We start from the raw sequence: 24,716 nt of genomic DNA, 5'->3' as shown, positions 1-24,716 counted from the left end.
TAGAGACATGGACAATTCATTCCATATGATCAGAGAGAAGGCAGACTACATATGGTAAAACAGTGGTAGTGGAAGGATGAGAAAATTGCCTTTTTTTTTTTTTTCTCTTCAGTGAAATAAGCTGTGAGGTAATCTCTGAAAATAAGCTGAGAGTAGGGAATGGGGAGAAAGTGTGACATATTGTAGTTGTCTTGGAGAGTGGGAATGTCAACTGACCAGAGAAATAAGGAAGCACTGCTAGACAGTATTTAGAGCCCTCTTGGGGTTTGTGGTCACAATTTTTAAAGGGAGATCTGTCAGTATGGTTGTTTTTCTCTAGCCCTGTTCATTCAGCTGCCGAGGTGTAGATGGTGAGCCGATTTTAACTAGGGAGACAAGTATGACAGAGGGAGTCACACTAACAGTAGACTGCAGAATAGCCTAGATGAAGAGGGGAGCAAAGAAGTGATTAAGGAGCTGGCTCACAAGACTGTGGGGCTTGGTAGATCTGAAATCTTCAGAGCAGGCCTGTAGGATGCAGATTCAGGGAAGAGTTGATATTGCAGCTTGTCTGGAGCCAAAATTCGTTCTTCCTTGGGGAACTTAGTTTTTCTTTTAAGGCCTTTGACTGGATGAAGCCCATCCATATTTTGGAGGGTAATTTCTTTACTCAAAATCTATAAAATTGTTACATCTAAAAAAACACCTTAGGAGCGTGTCTGACTAAAACTGGGTACCATGGTCTACTCAAGCTGACACACAACATTAACTATCACAGAAATATTCGCAGAAAAGATTTAGGAGGTAGGGCAGTTTTTAGATCACTGTACATCCATGAGTGCCACAGAGTGCAGAAGTTAGTTCAGGGAGGGGTGTAAGATGAGGACAAACATGTAATCCCAGCACTTTGGGAGGCCGAGGCGGGCGGATCACAAGGTCAGGAGATCGAGACCACGGTGAAACCCCGTCTCTACTAAAAATACAAAAAATTAGCCGGGCGCGGTTGTGGGCGCCTGTAGTCCCAGCTACTCGGGAGGCTGAGGCAGGAGAATGGCGTGAACCCGGGAGGCGGAGCTTGCAGTGAGCCGAGATCGCGCCACTGCACTCCAGCCTGGGTGACAGAGCGAGACTCCGTCTCAAAAAAAAAAAAAAAAAAAAAAAAAAAAAAAAGATGAGGACAAACAAAAAGAGAATCAGCACATTTCTGGGTTATGGAGGGGATGAGATATGGGAAAAGAAATACAGCATAACGGTTAGGAGCACAGATTTTAGTGTTAAGAGCTCTTGTTCAAGACTGTGCTCTACCACTATGGCATGACTCTGAGCATGCTTTTCAACTAGGCCTCAGTTTCATCAACTTAAAAAGGGACACTAATATAAGGAAATGGCTTAGTATAGTGGCATACTGAAAACACTAAAAAAAAACAAAAAAGGTATTATTATGGGAAAATTCAATATTGTAAATGTATCAATTCTTCCCCCCAAATTGTTCATAAATGTAATGTCACTACACTTAAAATTTCACTGAGGTTAACAAATTGCTTCTAAATTTTACTTAAAAATCAATGTGTGAGTAACATAAATTCTGAAAGAGAATAAGAGAAACTTGCATCACTGATATCAAAACTTGCTGGAAGAGACTAGTACAATTCAACATCTAACAACGGTACAGGAAAAGGCAGAAATGAATAGCACAGTCTTCAAATACACCTCAATATCCATGATAATTCAGTACAGCATAAACACAGTATGTGCCAGAAATTAACATAGGGAAGCATGGATTATTCAATAAACAGCATTGGGATAACTGGCATTCCCCTTGGGAACAAACATGTAGATTATTTCTATCATTTTTTGCAAGGAAAAATCTTTCTAGGGAATGACTGGAAGATGAAAGGTTATAAAAGACCCACAGTTTTGACCTCATATAACAAAATTTCTGTAAGGCAAAGGACACTTATAAATACACTTACCAAGCTTAACAGGGGATTTTAATTTATTTATGGTCATTTCATAACTTATATGCTTGGTCCTACTTGTATTTATTTTTGAGACAGGGTCTTGCTCTGTCGCCCAGACCGGAGTGCAGTGGCACAATCACGGCTTACTGCAGTCTCAACCTTCTGGGCTGAGACAATCCTCCCACCTCAGTCCCTTGAGTAGCTGGAATCACAGGTGTGGCCCTGGCTAATTTATTTACTTATTTTTTGTAGAGATAAGGTCTCACTACCACCCGCCTCAGCCTCCCAAAGCGCTGGGATTACAGGCCTGAGCCACAGTGCCTAGCCTTGTCTTCATTTCATATTTAACTTCTCTCTCTTTTTTTTTTTTTATTACACCATATGGATTATGTCTTCTTTGCTCTTTTCCCTCTAGGTTTGATTTTTCTCCCAATAATACATCATTATGAAAAATATTTACACATACACTCAAATATAATTTTCTAAAACAAGAATTAATTATATTTATAACACATCTCCTCTGATATAGGGCTGCTACAAGATTTTACCTCTTCTCCCTCATCCAAGGTTTGTTCAATATAATCTGAAAACTTAATTTTAAAAAATCAACATGCTTGTTCTCTTCAAAGAGTAATTCTGGATACTGGCCCTGTTTTTAACCACAGTTAAAAGATTTAGCTATGTTAAATGAGTATTGATGGCCATGGCCTGTCCTTTTACACTGTAACCACCCCATTGTTAAGTTCTTGAATAATTTTTTAACCCCCAGAAAGGTATCTACATATTGTCTATGTCCTTTTGTACATGAATGACAATTGGAGAAGCTATAGTATTCAGACATAAATCTTTTCCCTTTTAATACTCTGTAGATAATGCTCCACTTTATTATTCAGCCTTTGGTATCATCAAAGAGTAGTCTGAAACTAGCCTGATTTTTGTTCCTGTGTAACTTTTTTGCCTTTGTGTATCTGTAGGATTTTTTACTTTATTCTTAAAATTTGCAGCCAGGCGCGGCGGCTCACACCTGTAATCCCAGCACTTTGGGAGGCTGAGGCGGGCGGATCACAAGGTCAGGAGATTGAGACCATCCTGGCTAACATGGTGAACCCCCATCTCTACTAAAAATACAAAAAATTAGCTGGGAGTGGTGGGCGCCTGTAGTCACGGCTACTCAGGAGGCTGAGGCAGGAGAATGGTGTGAACCTGGGAGGCGGAGCTTGCACTGAGCCAAGACGGTGCCAGCGTGGGCGACAGAGCGAGACTCTGTATTAAAAAAAAAAATTGCAAGTTAAAATAGGCTTTGGTTGAATGGTCCTAACTTTTAAAAAGTTTTGCTTATCACTTGATCCTTTTGACGCTTCTACTTGAATTTCTTTCTAAATCTTATTTTCTCTTTAGTTCCCAATCGAACTCCCTTTCTAGTTACAAACTAGGAAATGATGTTTTTCATTTTTGTGGAATCTATCCTAATCCCAGATTTTTCCCTTTCTGGTAGTACTGCTTGTTCTATTTTCAATGATCCTCCTGAATCTACTTGAGAACTTAAATCAGCAATTCCTTAAAAGCTTCTCATTTCTTGCTGTACATTTACTTAACACGTGGCATGTGGCCTAACTTACAGCCTTTATATTTGCTTACCCTCTGTCTGGAACACTTTCTCCTTTCCACATGGTATACTTCACCTTTCAGGAACGCCTTCTTGGTAAGGCCTTTCTCGACCACTCTTTGAAACTGCAGTAACCAGTAACTACATCATCCTGATTTACACCGTCCCTCCCTTTCTTCACTTCCTCGTTAGCACTTATCACCACTTACTATCTCATATATTTTACTTATTTATTAGCTTTATTCTGTTTAATAGACAGTTCAGATAGATGGGTTTGGCATTATTTAGCTATTTTCTGGATAAAAATTTCAAAAAACAAAAATAAAAATCCAGTTTTCATCAATGGGGGTGGGGGGAAGAATATGATAGAAAAGATGTCAGTTCTTCCCAAGTTAATTTATAAGTTTAGTGCAAGCCTAATTAAAAAAATCTATGGACTTCTGGGTATATATCCAAAAAAACTGAAAGCAGGACTTCAATAGACATTTTTACTTTTATAAACCCATGTTCACACACCATTATTCATAACAGCCAAAGGGTGGAAGTAACCTGTGTCTAATGACACTGAAATTAGCTTTTTTGTGGTATATACATACACAGTGGAATATCAGCCTTAAAAAGGGAGGAAATTCCGATACATGCTGCAACATAAACCCTGAGGACTATGCTAAGTGAAATAAGCTAGTCACAAAACAAATACTGTATTATTTCACTTAAATGAGGTATCTTGTCAAATGTACAGACACAGAAAGCAGAATGATGATTACCAGGGACTGAGGGGAGGGAGAAATGTGGAGTTGTTAATGGGTATAGGGTCTCAGTTTTGCAAGATAAAAAAGTTCTGAAGACTGGTTGTACAACAATGTGAATACACCTAACACAGTAGCTTGTATAGTTAAAAAGGTACATTTTATGTTATGTGTATTTTAACACAATTAAAACAAAACGAAAACCTATGGAATTTTTTCAGAGAGCCTTACAAAGTACTCCTAGAAAAGGAAATGAAGGCCAATAAAACTTTGGAATAATAATAAAGGGAAACTCGCCTAATCAGATTCCAAATATGATGTGAAAGTATAATAATTAAAATAGTGTGGTAATAAGGCTAGAATCAACAATTCTGCATGGCTAAGAATTTAGTATTATGATTAAGGATGACATCACAATTTAGAGAGGAAAGACTTTTATTTCAAATAATGTGGGGCCAAGTAGTTGATTTTTAATTTATTGTTTTTAAGTTACTGTCACATCTATACCAAAATACATTCCAGATCAACTAAAACAAAATTATTTTCATGCATCCCATTGTCCTTTTATTATTATTTTTGCCTTATAGTTTAAGATTATTTTGGCAGTTCTCACTTTACATTTTATTAACCAACTGGCTGACATCTGCACAATGTTGCTTTGGAATTCAAATAATCTTGTAGAGAATTTGATAGCCAACAAATGGAAAGGGTAAGTACATCCCATCTTAAGAAAAATCTGACTGGGCGTGGTCACTCACGCCTATAATCCCAGCACTTTGGGAGGCCGAGGCAGGTGGATCACGAGGTCAAGAGATTGAGACCAGTGTGGCCAACATAGTGAAACCCTGTCTCTACTAAAAATACAAAAAAACTTAGCTGGGCATGGTGGGCACACCTGTAGTCCCAGCTACTCTGGAGGCTGAGGCAGGAGAATTGCTTGAACCCGGGAGGCAGAGGTTGCAGTGAGCAGAGATGGCGCTGCTGCACTCCAGCCTGGGCGATAGAGCGAGACCCCGTCTCAAAAAAAAAAAAAAGAAAGAAAAAAAAAAAGAAAAATCCATAAAACAAAGAATTCATCTAAATAGCTGGCTCTCTCGTATTTCTAAAGCATCAGATTTACAAGTTTCAAATGTTAACTTGATCCACCGTTATAAATGTGGCCATGGAACTAATATACACTACAGCATGCCACTGCAAGCCACTGCAAGTCTGAAGGGGTTTTAGTCACTAATATGCTTGACCCTACTGGCATCTGAGTTGTATTTTTCAAATACTTCAACTTTTCCATTTTAAGTTACTAGGTCAATATTTATTCTATGCCAAGTTGAGTGGCTGCTATGATGAAACAATTTTTAATTGAACATTTTTGGGTTTATAAAACACCTTTCATAGATGGCATTGTAGCAGAATGACTCCCCAAAATGTTCCCAGAACCTGTGAACATGTTACATAGCAAAGAGACTTTGCAGATGTCATTGAAATTATGGTCCTCAATATCAGGAAATTATCCTGGAATATCTGGGTAGGTCTCAATTACCTGGGCTCTTAAAAACAGAAAACTTTCTGTGGCTGGAGGTAGGACAGATGTGGAGGAAAGTGAAGTTACAGGTATTTGAAGCAGAAGGATTCCACACACCTTGCTGGTCTGAAGATGGAGGACTGGATGACACTTGAAGCAACTGAGAGAGGATCCCAGCTGACAGCAGTAAGGAATGGGACCTCAGACCTACGAATATAAGCAACTGAATTCTGTTAACAATCTGAATGAGCTTGGAAGCAGATGTGCCCCCAGAGCCTAACACCTTGATTTTGGGCTTGTGAAGACTACAGCAGAGGAACTGGGCTAACCCACCTGGTCTTCTGATTTACAGAAGTGTGAGATGATAAATTTGTGTTGTTTTAAACCACTACGTTATTGGCAACTTGTTATTGCAGCAATAAAAAACAAATGTACGTATGTATGGAAACTGAATTCTTTTCTCATACATACTAGCTTCCCCCACCCCCCTCACCCCCCAAAAGAAAAGAGGACAAGGCCATAAATAATGCAGGAGGGCAGATGTACAATTGTCCTTTTTGCTTAGCTAGACTCACGGGTCACTATTTGCCCAAGAAGCATATTGACACAAGTAAATTCAGGTAAATTCCTTACTGTTTAAAAAAAAAAAAAAAAAAAAAAGGACGACCAGCTCCTATTATTCCTATTAACTAGTTAATTTATGTTAAAATTCAGGAACTGACAATGTTTTCGGAAATATTATCTTCCAAAGAGTAATTAAGATCCAACTTCAAGAAATAAACTTATTAAAAACATTTCCTCAGTCTAGTCCCATAGTGTTTTAAGTTTGATCAAAGAAAAATATTTGATTTTTTTCTGTCCCATTCCTATAATCCTCCCCTCCCCTTCATTTGGGCACCCTAGTCCAACAATCAAAGCTAAAATCTAGCAATGCACTTAAGTAGAGGTACAAGGAAAGGAAAATCACCCAGAAATAGGTATTTGGCACGAAGAGGAGGATCACATGATCTTTTCATGCCATTTAAGTACTAGCACCTCTCCTAATAAAAACTGGCTAAAGCCCCACTACTCATTCAGCAGATATTTCTAGAACACTGTCTAGTGACAGGCCCTGTTCCAGACACTGGTAATAGTATGACGCTATCAGAGAACCTACAGTCTGGTGGGATGCACAGGATAATATACACAGCAATGGAGATATGCACAAAGTACAACTAGGGCACAGTAGTTCACTCAAGTCTGAGGAATAAAGACCAAGCTACAGCCAGAAGGAGCAAGCAGGTTGCAGGTGATCAATGTTGGACAAGGCCACTCCAGACAAAAGGATGGGCATGCATAAAGATACGGGGGATGTGACATAGCCTGTTTGGATAGCTAAACAATTTCACTGTGTGAGAATAAAGGGTGTTAAGTAGAAGACGGAAGTGGACCTGTAACTGTCAGCCAGGGGCCACATCATAAAGTGCATTACACTTTATCCTGGTTATGTTTCAGAACGCTTACTTTGGTAACAGAATGGAGGGAGGATTAAAATGAAGTAATACTAGAGATTGAAACTAGTAAGGAGGCTATTATATGAATAGAGATGAGGGCCTGAACTTGAGAAGCATTAGTGGAAATGGGGATAAAGTAACCAATTTAAACAATATCCAGAAAGTAAAATATGTGTCAGGCATCATAGGTTCCCATCAAATTGCCATTTCCAACTTTTTGCCTTCCTCACCCACAACTCAGCATAAAGGTTAGAAACACCAGGTATCAGGACTGGGCGCGGTGGCTCACACCTGTAATCCCAGCACTTTGGGAGGCCGAGGTGGGCGGATCATGAGGTCAGGAGATCGAGACCATCCTGACTAACACAGTGAAACCCCGTCTCTACTAAAAATACAAAAAAATTAGCTGGGCCCAGTGGCGGGCGCCTGTAGTCCCAGCTACTCAGGAGGCTGAGGCACGAGAATGGCATGAGCCTGGCAGGTGGAGCTTGCAGTGTGCCGAGATCGCGCCACTACACTCCAGCCTGGGCGACAGAGCAAGACTCCTTCTCAAAAAAAAAAAAAAAAAAAAAAAAGAAACACCAGATATCCACTTACTCAGCTTCATCACAGTTGCACACGAGCCAGTTCTAGATAATCTCTTGGGGGAAGGAGTGTGGCTCTGGTTAAGTTTTTCCTTTCTATTAAAAGAACAGAGGTGCACGTAAAAAATGACCCTATCTTCTTCCATCTTCCAAATGAGGATACCACATTTGGTGCTATGGCAGTTACCTTACAACTATAAGAGGACGAACCAAGGGCAACAGCCAACGTGCTGAGGATGGCAGAGTAAAAGGATGGAAAGTCCTGGTTCTTGATGGCACAGCTGAGCTGGTGAACTAACCCAGGGCCTGTTTATCTCTGGACTTAAGTATCCTTCCAGCTTAAGCCACTGACTCTCAAGCTCTCTGTTGCTTTCAGACAGAATCAACCAAACTAAAACAAAAAGACGGGGCCTGCTGACTGACCGTGAAGGGTTTATAATAAAGAGGAATTTAAGTTTACTCCCAGGTTTCCGGTTTGGGAAACTACAACAAAAGTGGTGGCTTTTTGGGCAGTGGCATGGGGCAAGAGGGAAGACTGTGTGGTGTGGGTAGGGGAAAAGGTTCGAAGAAGTTTGTTCCTGGACATGTTGATTTGAGATACGAAGGAATCATTTAGGTGGGATGTGTGATTCTGGAACTTGTTCAGAAAGTCTGAATTAGATCTGCAGATGTATGAGAAGTCGGATCTATCACACCAGCCTGACCTTACACTCTGTTGGAGGAGTCTAATGGAGACAGGCACCAAAAGAACGGAGTCCAGACAAAAATGTCCTTATTTGAAGAGTCCTACAAAGTGGTTCTTTTCTATTCTTTAAAGACTTTGAAGATGTATAGGTACTACTTTATAATAAAACTGGTACAGGCAGGGCACAGTGGCTCATGCCTATAATCCCAGAACTTTGGGAGGCTGAGGCGGACGGATCACTTGAGGACAGGAATTTGAGAAAAGCCTGGCCAACATGGTGAAACCCATCTCTACAAAAATACAAAAATTAGCCGGGCATGAGGGCAGGTGCCTGTAATCCCAGCTACTGGGCCGGCTGAGGCGGGAGAATCACTTGAACCCGGGAGGCAGGGGTTGCAGTGAGCTGAGATCACACCACTGCACTCCAGCCCGGGTGACAGAGTGAGAAAACAAATAAATAAAATAAATAATAAATTGGTAGAAACTTGTTAACACAATGAATTTTCAAACATTATCAAATACCTGCAGATTTTTATTTTATAAAAATTCATTAGTAGTCAAGATAACCTGAAAAGCACAAAATCTGGATCTATGAAAAATAAAGACTGCTAAAATGACTACACCAGAGATTCGTCTCAGTATTTGAAACTAATCTGAGTCACCTGCTTTGCTATGTGTGCCAGTCAATTAGGAATATGTGAACAAGCTCATTCCCACGACTCGGAAAGTAGCTCCAGCACGTTTTTATTGGTGGTAGATTACTCTAAAGTACACAGGGGAACATAATCACCGAGAAGGCAGCAAGCAATAATTTAGGAACACTGTGCATGATTAAGTAAACTTCTGAGGATCACGGTATTCTTCCACGAGAAGGAAGTTAATACTGGTGACCCCAATAGAATTATTTTCGTGCACACGGCAGAGTTACAGAAGAAAAGAAATGATCCGCAGCAGCCCAGTCTAGAGAACAGGACAAACATAATCAGAGCTGGAACGGGCGACCTAACAAAGACACACAAGGACACATGGCAAGAGGTCCCTATAACCGTGATTATAAGGGCATCCCAAAGGTTGATTTTCATATTTACAGAGTTTGAACCAGACAGCTGATGTACTAGGCCTAAACAGGTAACAACTATCCTCATCCAAGGCATCTCTGATGAATAGGAAGAATTACCAAGGATAAAAGGAATTTACGCTTGGTATCAAGCAAAAATGTTTCAAAAACCAAAACTGACTTGAGAAAAATTAGTATAATAGACCAAAATTCGTATCTCAATCCGTTAGTCTTCATTCTAAAACAACTGATCACACTGTTCCCCTCCGTGAAAACCATAAATGACTCTGCTGGCTCAAGGAGCCCCTCAGCCCTTCACCCAAGCCCACAACTCATCGGACTAATGAAGTTCTAATCACACTTTGTTTTGTCTCCTTTCATTTACGCTTTACTCTAGCTATACTGGACCAGCTGCTACTTCCCAAATCCCACCTGTGCTTTCCCTAGTCCTGCCATTCGGTTCATGCCAACTGTTCTCTGCCCTTGTGGATGCTACCCATTCTTCAAGTTTCATACCTTTGATTTTTCAGCATTCCCTGATGCTGCAACCACATATAGTCTCCTCCTTTACATCCTTGTCTGCTCTTATCAAAACCGTGCTATTCTGTCTTGAATTGTTACCACTGTTGTGTATCTCCTCTACAATACTCTAAATTCCTTAAAGAAGAAAGGACAGTTAACTCATCCTTGTGGCTTCTACCACGTCAAAAATAGTAAGTAACGGTAGGTTGCTGAATTAGTGACGTAAAACACTCAAAGCCCTCAAAAAAACATGCAAGATCAAGTTTATTAAAAGTCTAATAATTCAACTATTTATCATTCCGATAAACATTCATATGCTTCATCTCCTGTTCATAAGCAATATAAAGACATAAATGCAAGAATTAGAAGAGAAGATAGTGAATCAGATTTTGGTTGACAAATTCTAGATTATATTTTTAGTTGTTTGGGCAGATCACTTACTCTCTTCCCCGTCTGCTTCATTCTGTAACTACCTATTTTACAAACTTGATGTGAAGAATAAGATCTTGTTAATTAGTCAATATTTTAACATCGTCCAGAACAGTCCTCCCTTTGAAAATACTGAATACCATCTCTAGCTTTTCCCAATCGACCACAATTAGCAAAGATTTTCCTGTATCACAGAATGCCTAAAGTGTAAAGCCCACTATATGCCAAAAAATGCATTTTCATTTCCATATAAAAGGTAAAACTCTCTTCCTCTATTCTCACAAATTCTTCTAGGCTCTGAAACCACGGCTTCTGGCCATTGTATCCTAATTTATAAACGGGTTTGTTTAACAATCTAGGAGAAAAGGCACACTGTGCTCTCAAGAGCAGAATATATTCTGAAAGACAGCAATAGCCTTCATGAATAAAAAACAAACCACACTCAGATGGGGGGGAGTGGTGCACAGAAAAAGTACAAGGGCAGTAAGAACCTTGAAAAATAAAGGCGTTCAGCTGAACACAAAAAGTTTAAGTCTAGAGAATTATTTCTCAACAGTGACACAGGCCAAAGAATTTACAAAGTGCCATGGTTTTCTAAGATCTTTTGTTTGGCTTATTCTCCTCTTCAACTTTTTCTGTGCTGTTCCACTTTTCTCAGCATGTGAACTCATCTCATCTCCAAGCTCACATCAGAATTCAACAGAGGACTCATCTCAAGTGGCAGGCAGTTCCTACACCCTTCTGACACAATTCCCAGATATGGCCTGAGGAATCCCTTTCTACCCAAGATATAACACTGTAAATGTAGAAACTTATAAATAATACAAGGGAATACAAAGTTTAGAACTCTGTAAGACTCCTGGCCTGTAGTCCTTCTGCTCTCCCGCATCTTTAAGCCAACAAAAATCACGATGGGCAATTTTTCATTTGTCAGTCAACTTACAAGGAATTTTAAGCATTGCAGTCAGAGGTAATCCATTCGACAGAACAAAAACCCATCAACCCAAAGCAAGCAAACACACCCAGGCATACATCTAACTGCAACGACAACTCTCCACCGGGTGCTTTTTCTGGGGTAATTTCAACTGCAAAAATCAGGCAAACCAGTTCTTGGGCTCGATTCTGCGTGCCTGCCAGACTCCAAAGTTACATGACACAACAAACAACTTCTTCCCTTCCCTCTCCTGTGGTCACGTCACCTGTTGCATCACCGGGAAAGTGGTCTTCAGGGTGTGGGAAAGGAGCACCACCAGGATCTCTGAATCATTCAGCTGGGCTATTTTCTTGAGAAATGTTAGCCTCATTCATATTTTAACGCGGTTGCCTTGAACACACAAGGCAAGGGTGTGTTGGCTCCTGTTCACCTTTGAAGAGATTCTAGCACAGGCACCCGAAAGCTGTGACTTTCTGGACTTGGAGGGGCTTGGGAGTTCTTGAAGACTAAGCCACGGAGAGACATGTACAGCTCGGCAGAAGCAGAGGAGCTGGGAGCGCAGGCGGTCGGGACGGGGGTCCCGGGGCAGCCCCGGGGGCCGGCAAGTGGGGTTGGACACGCAACGGAAGCTTTGCCGAAAGGACACTGCTCGTGGGCCAAGGGGTCGGGCCCAGAGCCAGGGTCGCGGCCAAGCGGAGCGGATGGGAGAGGTTCCAGCCCAAAGCCTCGGGCTGACTGGGTTCACCGGAGCGTCGACGAGTGCGAGGATTAAAAATGAACCACACTCCCTCCTTTACCCCCGGCTTCCCCCGAGAACTAGGCTGGAGGCGGAGACGCGAGGCAGGAAGCGCCTGGGGCCGGGGTCCGAGCCCGACCGGCGAGAGGAAGCCGGCCTGGGCCAGGGCTCGGGGCCGCCAGGGGCCGCACTCACCATGTCGTACACGTTGAGCACCACTAACTGGTTAGCCCCCATCCTCCTCCCCGCGGCCGCCGCCTCGTCCTCAAGCCGCTCCGTCTCCGCGGGGCCGGAGGCCGCTCTCACCCCCGCGGGCGCTTCAGGGGGCCCGAGCCGGGCACTAAGCGCACAGCCCGGCCCGCGGCAGCCGGGGCGGAAGCATCGGGCAGCCGAGCCGCTCCCGGGCGCCGCCGACAGGAGCCTCTGTGCGGACGGGGCCGGACCGTTGGCGGCCCGCTCCGGATGAGGCACCTCCCCTAGGCGGCAGACACGTGGGGAAAGGCGGGGCTTGAGCAAGGGGCGGGCGCCAGGCGCCCCGGGGGCGGGGCCGGCCCGGCGCCGGGACTGAGCCCGCCTGCGCTCTGGCTCCCGGCCGCCGCACCTCGGGACCTAAAATGGCGGCAGCTTCGGCGCCTCCGCGTTCTGGAGGCACGGGGCCACAGGAACACTACAGTTCCCAGCATGCAGTGAGGATTCCCCCTCGCTACTATAAGCGCAGAGGCGGAGTCTCAACAGTCCTTCGACTACAACTCCCTGCATGCCGCGGGGGCCCCGGTCCTACCAGACCAGGCCTCCCTGGGAGACTACTGCTCCCAGCATGCAGTGCTGTGGAGCTGCGGCCCATGCCTTGCGGTCCGCGGGCGGTGAAGTCTTCTACCTTCATTCACCCTCTCACCGCCGGTGCTGCTACTGTTAGTAGTTCATGTCGCGTTGAGCTCGATGAAGCCAACGAAATGTGGCAAAAGACCAGAGTGATGACCCTAAGTTTTCCAAATCCCTCCTCACTTTTTCTTTGGCAAAGGGAGGGGTGGGGAAACAGGAAGACGAGTTACTGGTGTGGGATGAGGTGTAACGTGCATCCAGTTAATCCTCAGTGTGGAATTTACGTTTTGTGAAACTATCCTGCTGAGATGAGAAGGGTCCAGTAACCATAGCTTAGCACAATCCTGGGACGTAGTATGCAGCTCTGCATTAATTTAACAAATATTTGTTGTGTGCTTCCTATGTTCCAGGCAGTGTTGTAGGCCCTCGGGAATATTGTGATAAACAGGAACAGGGACAAACAAATTATCACTGGTATGTGCTTTGCAGAAAATTTAAATAAGGTGAAGTCATTGAGAGTAATCTTAAATTGGCTGCACGGGGAAGATCGCTGTAATGAGATGAGTTTTAAGCTGAACTATGAATGACAAAGCCAGCCCCGCAAATATGAGGGGGAGGAGTATTTCAGTCAAAGGGAACAAATGCAAAGATCTGAGGCATGAAGGAGTTGTCTGTATTCAAGCAAACAAAAGATCACTGTTGCTGGGACACAATAGGCAAGGACACGATGGTGTTAGATGAGCTGGGCAGGTAGGTAGAAGCCAGAGCTCGGAAGGATTTTAAAATTCATAACAGGGGTTGTATTTTGAATGAAGCCATAAGTTTGGACCAGGGAGTGAAATGATTGTGCGTGTGTTTAAAAATGATTACTTGGGTTGCTGTGTGGAAAATGGATTTCAGAGAGGCAAAGGAGGTGGAAACAGGAAGATGAGTGTGGCAGATTATCAAAATAGCCACAAATTATTTCCAGTCTCCCAAATTGTACTCTTTGGTGGTGTCTCCCCCCACTGACTGCACTGGACTGTGACTTGCTTTGGACATGGGACATTAACAGCATGCTAGCAGAGGCTTAAAAAACGCTTGTGAGTTGGGACTTGCCCTCTTGCTGAACTTGGGAGTCCTGTGACCACCATCTTAGGAATGAGTGTAGGCTAGCCTGATGGATGATGAGGGACACATGGTCAAGTCATGGCCCACATCCAGCTGACATCCAACCAACTGCGAACATGTGAAGCTCTCCTGGACTATCCTTCCCTGGCCACAACCACATTGATGTGAGAAATAATGTTTTTAGTCACAAAGTTTTGGGGGTAGTTATGTGGCGAAAGTTAATTGAGTCAACCAATTGGATGCTATTCCAGAAGTGCATGCCAGAAATGGCTTCGTTGTTGCTGATAGTGGTGGAGACCGAAATAATTAGAGTTTAAATATTTTGGAGTAAAGTCTGTGGAACTTGCTAATGAGTTAGATGTTGAGTTGGTTAGGGAGAGAGGATTCAAGAAAACTTCTAGATTTTTGACTTGGTCAATTGAGTGGATAGTTCTGGCATTTATAAGATGTGACACATTTTGGGGAGGAGCAGGTTGAGGGGAGGGAAATCAAGAGTTATGGTTTGATCATGCTAAGTTGGAGATGCCTTTTAGACATCCATGACTGCCAAGTAGTAGACATTTGGATAAACTGGAGTCATGGCCATTATAGACTTGGGGCTTGGTTGGATGACCTAGGAATATGTATAGCTAAAAAGAAGTGGGCCAAGAACAAAGCTCTAGGACCCTTCACCATGTAGAGGTCAAGTAAAGGATGAAGAGGAAGCATGGAGGCAGGAGGAAAATCAGAAAGAACATGATAACATTGATGTCAAGACTATTGGACTCAGCAATATAGAGATCACTGGTCGCTTTGACATGAGCGGTCTCTGGGAGGAGTGAGATTTAAATAAATGCTTTAACAGTTTGAGAAGCAAATGTGATGAAAAAGAGACAACTTAAACTTGGGGCAACAGCTGGATAAGGCTGTGTGGTCAATGGAGGGCATTTTGAAGATGGGAGATGCTGAGGCATACTTGCATGCAAAGAGAGAGAAATTGATAAAGGAGAGGGAAAGATTCGCAAGGACAAAGAAGGGGGAGGGATCCAGGGCACGAGTGTAAGGGTTGCCATTTAGTAGGGGGGATGCTTCATCCATAGTGATGGCGTAGAAGGCAGGTGCAGGTGCATAGTTATGGCACAGAAGACAAGGAGACAGGCGGGTTAGAAATACGGGAGTGTAGGAAATGAGAGTGTTCTTTCCTGGTTTACTTTGATTTTCTCAATGAATTATGAGGCAAGAATATCATCAAAGAGTAAGACGTGAGGAGAGGGGCATAGGGAGTTTGGAGAGAGAGAAGGTGATGTAAAAATAGAGCAAATAAGTAAACTTGGAAAATGCGGTTTTGTCAGGTGGTGTTGGGGAACAGTAAATGCTGTGCACAACATTGTTATTTGGCTGTCCTCTGGAAGGTTGTTGACAAAGTTCTAAAATCTCTTTTTGGTATATCAGCTGCCTTGCTTCTCTTTCCTAGCGTGGCGTTCCTCCCCACCTTAAGCAATTACACAAACTACGTAATCATCTGCTAAGTCCTTTTTCCTGTGAAAGGTGGGGAAAAGGCACTATGCATTTGCACCTTATTTAGTCCTGGCTGCAGTCCCTGGAGGGCTCAAACTGCAGGTTCACTTTTTAACTTTTACTGTACACACTCCCTTTGCCCTTTGTGATCTCATCCACTCTCAGCTGTAACTGTTGCATGTATGCTGAAGAGCCACATGTCTCCATCGTCAGTGCTCTTCTCTCTCCAGAGTGCCAGGCCAGTATAACCTACAGCCTTTTGGACTTCTCTACCAGGATGTATTGGTTTCCCTTGGCTGCAAATTGCCACAAACTTAGTGGTTTAAAATAACACAAACTTATTTTCTTGTAGTTCTAGAGATCAGAAGTCCAAAATGGGTCTCCCTGGGCTAACATCAAGGGCTGTGTTCCTTCTGGAGACTCTAGGGGACAATCTGCTTCCTTGCTTTCCCAGATTCTAGAGGCTGCCCTCATTCCTTGGCTCATGGGCCCATCACTCCAGTCCCCCCCGCCATTTCCATCATCATGCCTTCTCTGACTCCCTTGTTTCTCCTTCTTACTTATGAAGAGCCTTGTGATTAGATTGGGCCCACCCGATAACTGAGGATTCTCTCTCCATCTCAGGATCCTTAATCATACCTGCTAAGTCCTTTCTTCCTGTAAAAGGCAACAGTCACAGATTCTGGGGATTAGGATGTGAACATCTCTGGGGGGCTGGGATTCTGCCCTACCATACAGGATGGCCCATGGTTACTTTGAATTTATCAGGTACAAAATAGAATTCATCATCTAATGATGGAATAAGTTATACTGCTCATGTAATTCAGGTATTGATCCATCAATAATGAATCATCCATCCTTCATTCATTGAACAAATGTTAAATGAGTACTTTTGATGTGTCAGCCTCTGCTTATCACTAATTCATCTGCGATAGAACAGATAGATCCTACCTTCATGAAGCTTAGAATTCATTGAAAGACAGGGAAGAATATATATATTCTTATATATATATATAATAAATATAATATAAAAATATATTCTTTTTTTTCTTTTTTTTTTTTGAGATGGAGTTTTGCTCTTGTTGCCCAGGCTGGAGTGCAGTGGTGTGATCTTGGCTCATGGCAACCTCTGCCTCCGGGGTTCAAGTGATTCTCCTCCCTCAGCCTCCCAAGTAGCTGGGATTACAGGCATGCACCACCACACCTGGCTAATCTTTTTTGGTATTTTTAGTAGAGACCAGTTTCTCCATGTTGGTCAGCTGGTCTTAAACTCCCGACCTCAGGTGATCCGCCCGCCTTGGCCTCCCAAAATGCTGGGGTTACAGGCATGAGGCACCATGCCTGGCCAAAAAGATATTATTCTTATATAATAATATTCTTGTATATTATAATATATAATATGTATTCTATATTATATATTTTATTTATATATAATATATTATGTATTATATATCTGTGTATCACTAATTCACTATGATAGGACATGACCCTACCCTCATGAAGCTTATAATCCAGTGAAAGACAGAAAAGAATAGATATATTTACATATATTGTATAATAAAATATGTAAATTCTCATATATAGAATATAATTATTCTATTACATAATATACAATAGAACGTAAATATTCACTCAATTTTATAATTTAAATTGAAGGAGACAGTAGTAGAACATAACACACAGGGCTGGGCGCGGTGGCTCAAGCCTGTAATCCCAGCACTTTGGGAGGCTGAGAGGGGCGGATCACGAGGTCAGGAGATCGAGACCATCCTGGCTGACACGGTGAAACCCCGTCTCTACTAAAAAAAATACAAAAGCTAGCCGGGCGAGGTGGCGGGCGCCTGTAATCCCAGCTACTCGGGAGGCTGAGGCAGGAGAATGGCGTGAACCCGGGAGGCAGAGCTTGCAGTGAGCTGAGATCCGGCCACTGCACTCCAGCCTGGGCGACAGAGCTAGACTCCGTCTCAAAAAAATAAATAAATAAATAAATAAATGAACATAACACACAGACTTATTTGAGGTGGTTGTTAGGAAACAGATGAACAAAAAGAATTTAGTATACAGAATTGTAAATTGGGTATTAGAGGGCTGAAACAAAAAGGGAACAGTGAGGTGTCAGAAAGCTAGAAAAAGCTAGGACACTTAGGTCTGGGGTAATAAAGAGGTCAGAATGGAAACATTTTTGAAGCTTGCAGGAGAGCCCTGTTATGCTGGAGTCACAAACCCTGAAGAGGAGAACTGCTGGTCTCTGGTATTTCTAAAGGGGCACAGTGACATCGGCCCTGGAAAGTTTAAAAAACTTCAAGCTAGGAATCAACCACGGCTGCTGAAACCAAGTGCTACTGCTGCTAGATGAAGAATCCTGCCTACATTGCTGCTGACGGGAAGGTACAAAATAGGAAGTCCCTCCTCCTCCTGCCTTCCAGTTTCCCGCCAATATCCCTTCCTAGATAGAGAGGCCCTGGCAACAGAAAGCAAAGCATAGAAAATCACAAACTATTTCTTAGGTAATCTGGGGGGAGATCTAAGCTGCCCAAACCATTTTAAAGGAAAATTAATTTTAAAGCTTATTGCTCTCTGTGTTGTAGAGATGAACTGAGTCTGTGTTTTATTTATTGTTCTGTTCCAAATTACCCCAAAATATAGCAGCTTAAAACATTGTTTCTGAAGGTCAGGAATCCAACAGCAGTTTAGGTGGGTGTTTCCGGCTCTGAGTCTCTGGTGGAGCTGCAATCGTCTGATGGCTTGACTGGGGCCTGAGGGTCTGCTTCTAAGCTCACTGACAGGTCAGCTGGCAGGAGGCTTTAGTTTATCACCACATGGGCCTGTCTGTAGGGCTGCTCATGACATGGTAGCTGTTCCTCCCAGAGCAATTGATCCAAGACAGAATGGGAGAGTGATCAACAAGAAAGCCGCAGTGTTTTATAACCTGGTCTCAGAAGTGAGCTACCATTCCTTTTGCTGTATTCTGTTGATCATACTGACCAACTCTGGAGCAATGTGAGGTGACACTACACAAGGGTGTGAGTACAGGGATCGCTGGAGCCCAGCTTGGAAGCTACCACAGATGGCTATATAAAACTCTGTCACCTCCACTGAGGTGGTAGCCAGAGTGAAGAATGGCTTATGTGTTCCAGAGCCCTGCTGGTTTCCTCTCTGCTCTACCATGGGAAATATTTGAGAGGTCATCCTCAGCTCCCCCCACCCCACTCCCCATTCCCCATCCTCTGTTAGATCAGTCGTTATTGGTTGAGTACACTGACTGCAAGATTTGGAGTCCAGTGTTAGAAGATGGGCATATGAATTCTCCAGTAGATCTTGAAATTGCTTATTTTCCATTTCAAAATGATCAGGTCCCTGAGAAGGTAGCCCAGTTAGACAATTCAGGGGACAATGGTGCTCTTTGTCTTAGGTGTCTTTAGTTATGAAGTTATGCATAATCGGAATTGATATACTTGACTTTTGAAGCCATTGGTAATTGTACCAGGTTGTTCAAATGGAAGTGAAATGTGATTGGCTAGGTTTTTGATAATGCTTTGCTACTCTATATCTGGAGGTTATATTTCAGGCAAGGCAAATAACTTTCCCTAGATAGGTGGTAAGAGTTCAACATAGCTCACTTCTCAATTCTGTGCCTCCCTCCTCTCCAAGAACATGATTCCCTATTGGTGACAAGATGGAGGTCATCCTTGTTGGAACTTGGGCAGTCAGCTTCCCTAGTGCCTTTTCCATTCTTAATGGGTACAACATAACCTGGGGCCCACAACAACATGGCACCTGGGCATCTAGTCTACCATGGCATCTGGTCTACCATGATCAGACCAGACATGAACTTGTTTGCTTGTTTGCTAGAACTTGTTTGCTATCTAAATGAAGATATCTACTTAGAAATTCCATAGAATAGGTGGATAATTGAATATTGTTGTTCATGTGAATGTGAACTGTTTCTCATCCTCTTTTCTCACGGGGATGGAAAAGAACAGATTTGCAGAGTCCGTAGTTGCATGCCATATACCCAAGGTCTGATGAATCTGCCCTAGCAGCGATACCATATCTGGCACACCAGCTGCAACTGGTGCTACTACCTGGTTGAGTCTGCGGGAGTCAACAGTCATTCTCCAGGATCCATCTGTTTTCTGCAGACTGGTGATTAAACAAAGATGCAATGGGGACCACCAACCCTGCATCTTTTAGGTGTTTAATGATGGTAATAATATCTGCCTCCCCCTGCAACAGTTTTCTCACTTTGCCGGGATTCGTGTAGGGGCCGGTTTCAGAGGTTTCTGTTTGGCCTTTCCCACTCTGATTGCTCCTGCTTCACAAACCAAGGGCCTCAATGTGGGCTTTACTCCCACAGCCAAGTATATAATTCTAAGTATGTACTTTGGAGACTGGGAAAGGCCCCCGGGTGAGTGGAGCCACTGTGGCTCTCATAAGCCCTCACTCTAAAGGGGAGGCTTGATGACACTTTGGGTCTCTGGGTATTAATGTCAACTGAGACCTGTGTGTAATAGTCCTCAAAATGCCTGGTTATTCCTCTTTCCCCAGTAAAGTCACCTGAGTAGATGGTCATAGATCTCTGGGGGAATTGTCACAGTATATATAATACTTGCCACACTGCAGGATCCTTCTTCCTGGGAACGTGGCCGCCTCTTCAGTCAATGGGCTCTGGGTCTGAAAACGTACTCCAGGTCTCGAGACTGAGCAAGGGACCATGACTTTTTACTGGGGCAATGTTCCTCAGCCTCTTCTTCCATTCTGGTTTGTTATTATTGTAGATGTTAACCAACAGCCTTGTTGACTACCTGACAATTTTGCCATTCTGTTAACTGTCTCCACAACTCCCAGCAAGTTGAGCCCCCTTAGCTGCTCCTTGCCTGTTATTATGGTAATGTGGGCTCCTGCTTCTGAAGTGAAGCATCACCCCCAAGACTGTCTTATTGTGAGGCCTCATCCTCTCCATGGATGTGGATGAACCCAGACCTGTGGCTGCCTCACCAGTAGTCATCCCTAACCTGCAGAGAAGAGCCACCACTTAATGTTTCATTGACACTGGTACCCTCATCAGGATGTCGTTGGGGAGTGATGTGCCAGCTGAACCCTCTCATGGGGCATAGTCCTCAGCTGGGTCTTCTGGCTTCATGTAACATATCCATTCCAGCCTAGCCACCTCCCTGAACCATTTCATTACCTCCTCTACCAACTGCCGGAGGACCCAGGCTTTTTCTACTTTGCTGAGAGTTGGCTGTCACTTTTTTCCAGGCTTCTAAGAGTCACCCCAGCAGTGAGTTCGCCCCATCCCCTACAGTCCATGCTGGGATCTTCTTAAATTCCATGTCCTGAGAAAATGCCACTGAGTCCACCAATTCTTGCTTATCCAGTTTTAAAGAATCCGTAGAGGCTGGGCGCAGTGGCTCATGGCTGTAACCCCGACACTTTGGGAGGCCGAGGTGGGTGGATCACTTGAGGTCAGGAGTTCAAGACCAGCCTGGCCAACATGGTGAAACCCCATCTCTACTAAAAAATATAACAATTAGCCAGGCATGATGGCACACACCTGTAGTCCCAGCTACCTGGGAGGCTGAGGTAGGGGAATCACTTGAACCTGGGAGGTGAAGGTTGCAGTGAGCTGAGATCACACCATCGTACTCCAGTCTGGGCGACAGAGTGAGACGCTGTCTCAAAAATAAATAAATAAATAAATAAAAATAAATAATTTGTAGAATCCAATCCCACACATTCCCCTGGCTCCTGCCAGTACATACCAGTACATACATATTAGCTTTTGTAATTCTTCATTCCTTTTGAGGCCCTGCATGTCACCAGCTGGTGTATGCTGGGATTTTCACCCCAGTTTTCAGTCTGCCACACCAAGAAGAGTAGGCGGGGAGAGTTGGGGGGGGGCACCCGTGGCCTGGTGAGGCCAAGGCTTCTGCAGCATCTTGTAGCACAGCAAAAGGGCTAACCTTTGATAGGGAGCAGTGGGCCATCTCTGCATGCCCAGAGGCGGGTGGGAGGGGTGGAGGTTGTAGAGTTCAACACCTTCAGCAGCATCCATCCAGATTTTCCTGTCCCAGTTTTTAGGATCAAAAGTTTTCTCTACCAGGGCCTCAGCCGCCCAGTAACAGACCTAAAGTGGCTGTGTGCAAACATTGCTGGAGCCCTGTGACTCCCAGGTCTTCAGCTCAGTGTTCAATTGTGTCTGCCTTTTCACTAGTGGTGACGATGACCTCTTTACAAGAGACACTCTGCTTTTTATTCTTATCCCCATTAGCTGCTGTGGCTCTTGGTCTCCGCTTTCTGCAGGTCATTAGTATAACTCAATCACTGTCTTTGTGATCCCCACGTTTTTCAAATCCCTTTCCCATTGCACCTGCCATAGCTTTCCCTTCCACCAGGACGTTTTCTCAGTTCACTACCAATGAGAACATTAGCAATGGAAACACCCCCTAGAGCCAAGGACTACTGCTGACCACATATCCCTTAGGATGGCTTCCTCTCTGCCTTCTGGGTGCTGGGTGAGCCAGTCCCAAATTACCATCTGACTGCCTGGTTTCTCAGACCACTCACTTATGACTTGTGCTAATCCACAAGTCATAGTAACTGAGAAACAGTTACTAACATGGGATTCAATGTGCAATGATTTCATTGAGGAAAATGCTTGTGTGAAAGAAAATAGGGAGCTGTGGAAGTTGAGAGACTACCAGACAGAGAGAGAGCGCAGGAGAGAGATGGTGCAGATTGAGATTGGATAGAGTTGCCTAAACTGCTATGAAATCCGAGGAAGGTCTGGTAATGCCTTCACGAGTGCTTGAGCCGGGCTGTTAAGAGTCCTGTGTCTACCAGCATTGGGTCTTCCTTAGTTTCCCCAATGCACTTGGTCACAGGTGGGGAGCACCCTGAGGGGCCATGGGCTTGGTGCAAATGAGTTTCAGAGGGCAGCAGCTGATGCTCTGGGTCAGTTACACTCCTGCAGTGGGAGACTTGTGAGGCACAATCTCATGGCCTCCAGGAACCACTGATCTTCCTGTGAGCCTACCTACCTCTGTGACAGGAGGGAAGCCAGAGTTCATAAGTAACTTTCACGAAATATTCAGTTCTTAGTTTTCAGCACAAGATCTAATTCTCTCTTGCCGACTCAAGGATTTGATCGGTGATTACCTCTTTCCTCCTGTATCACCAGTTTCTCCTAGCTACTTGATTATTTCCACCCATATTCAGTAACATCTTCCTGACCTCACTTGTGCTCAGGTGCCTGCCATTTCTTTGCTCCTTGTCAAAAAAAAAAAAGTGAGGGGGCACCTTCTTGAAAGAGTTGTCTATACTTTGCCTCCACTTCTTCATTTCCCATCTCTTTGCTCACAGTAAGAGCAGCTTTACTTTTTATGATTAATTAAAACATTTAAGTACAATGTGGTGGGAAGTGGGAAGAAAGCAAATAGCATCTAAAGTTACATCATTTTGTTAGGGGGAAGGGAAGGACAGGGAGCGATTTGTTAAAGCAGTGGTCCCCAACATTGTTGGCACCAGTGACTGCTTTTGTGGAAGACAGTTTTTCCATGGATGGGGCGTGGGGAAGATGGAGGGCGGGAATGGTTTCAGGATGAAACTGTTCCACCACAGATCATCAGGCATTAGATTTTCATGTGGAGCGTGCAACCTCCATCCCTGGCACGTGCAGTTCACAATAGGATTCGCACTCCTACGAGAATCTAATGCCACTGACCTGACAGGAGGTGGAGCTCACGCGGTAATGCTGCATTGGGGGTTGGGGACCCCTGTGTTAAAGCATACAAATTACAGCTAGATAAAAGGAAGAAGTTCTAGTGTTCTATAGCACTGTAGGATGACCGTTAGTTAATAATGATACACAGTTTCAAATAGCTAGGAGGAGGATATTGAATGTTCCCAACACAAAGAAATGAGAAACCTTTGAGACAATGGATGTGCTAGTTACCTGATCTGGTCACTACACATTATACGTATAAAAACAGCACTATGTACCCCATAAATACATACATTATTATGTCAATTAAAAATATTTTCCTCAAAAAATGACATCATTTGAAGTTCGGTGACTTCATTTGTCTTTACATGCATACATACTGGTTTACATAGAAAGAACATTTTCCAGGCTGCTTTTCTATTGTTCCTCTTCACCTGGTTTGGAGGGCCTTGTTTCTCTCTCTTTACATCTCTTGATACAGCCCCACACCCCCTGTCACGTACACACATGTGCATGCCTGCACACACAATGTAAACAGAGTGGTATGTATACTGCTGAAACGGGGAAGGTTCCCTTATCCCCTCGCAGGGCATGCGATGGGCGTGTGGCTTGCTGCTTTGGTGTTCTGCTGCTCACACCTCTGGGGGAGCATGCAGACGGGCAGGTTGCGGGGCTCCGATCACGGGCAGTGTCCAGGGGCGAATGTTTACAGCTGAAGCCCCAGTGGGTGTGTGTTACGGGGTTCTCGTTCAGTTTAGCTGTCTGTAGGCAGCTTGTGTTAATCAGCTCAATGAGACCCCTGCCTTATTGCAAGGACAGAGGCTTTCTGCCTCCTGGGTTTCTTGCCTTGGTGTACCCGAAGAATCAGATCACACATGGGCTTGGAGAATGAATGCGAGGTTTTATTGAGTGGAAATAGCTCTCAGCAGATGGGGAGCCAGAAGGGAGATGGTTTTCCCCTGGAGTCGAGCACTTGGCAGCCAGGCTCTCCTCCGACCGTCCCGGCCAAACCCCCAAACTCCGCATGTGCTTCTCTCGACGTCCAGCCGCCTGTGTGTTCTTTTGCTGATGTGTGTTCCTCTCGACGCCCAGTCACTTGTTGTCTCTGCCCACTAGGGTCCTGGGGTTTTTATAGGCACAGGATGGGGTCGTGGCAGGCCAGGGTGTTCTTGGGAAATGCAACATTTGGGCATGAAGGCAGGAGTGCCTGTGCTCACCTAGGTCTGTGCGCACAGGCCTGAGGGTGGATCCCTAGCCAGGGACCAGCCTTTCTCTACCCAGCCCTTCCCTGCCCCCCCTTCCATATC

At 44.1% G+C, this 24,716-nt stretch overlaps 3 protein-coding genes and 1 pseudogene across 4 annotated transcripts in view; all 4 read right to left on the bottom strand.

The window, feature by feature from the left end:
- The window catches only part of DESI2 (desumoylating isopeptidase 2), a 63,226-nt gene extending 50,475 nt beyond the window's left edge, over positions 1–12,751 (bottom strand). The window contains exon 1 of the mRNA XM_050785068.1: positions 12,450–12,751. Coding sequence (XP_050641025.1) covers positions 12,450–12,491 — 42 coding nt within the window. The 5' untranslated portion in view covers positions 12,492–12,751. The remainder of the gene's footprint in view (positions 1–12,449) is intronic.
- The window catches only part of LOC126951220 (cytochrome c oxidase assembly protein COX20, mitochondrial), a 213,754-nt gene extending 197,561 nt beyond the window's left edge, over positions 1–16,193 (bottom strand). The window contains exon 1 of the mRNA XM_050785171.1: positions 16,190–16,193. The gene's annotated coding sequence lies outside the window, so the exon portion shown is untranslated. The remainder of the gene's footprint in view (positions 1–16,189) is intronic.
- Positions 1–24,716, bottom strand: part of LOC126951160 (40S ribosomal protein S2-like) — a 375,530-nt pseudogene that overhangs the window by 86,735 nt on the left and 264,079 nt on the right. The window lies entirely within an intron of this gene.
- Positions 1–24,716, bottom strand: part of EFCAB2 (EF-hand calcium binding domain 2) — a 483,350-nt gene that overhangs the window by 457,406 nt on the left and 1,228 nt on the right. The gene's annotated exons all lie outside the window — the stretch shown is intronic.

The sequence above is a fragment of the Macaca thibetana genome, chromosome 1 (assembly GCF_024542745.1).
Source record: "Macaca thibetana thibetana isolate TM-01 chromosome 1, ASM2454274v1, whole genome shotgun sequence".
Lineage (NCBI taxonomy): Eukaryota > Metazoa > Chordata > Mammalia > Primates > Cercopithecidae > Macaca > Macaca thibetana.
This window is presented reverse-complemented; position numbering and strand designations above follow the sequence as displayed.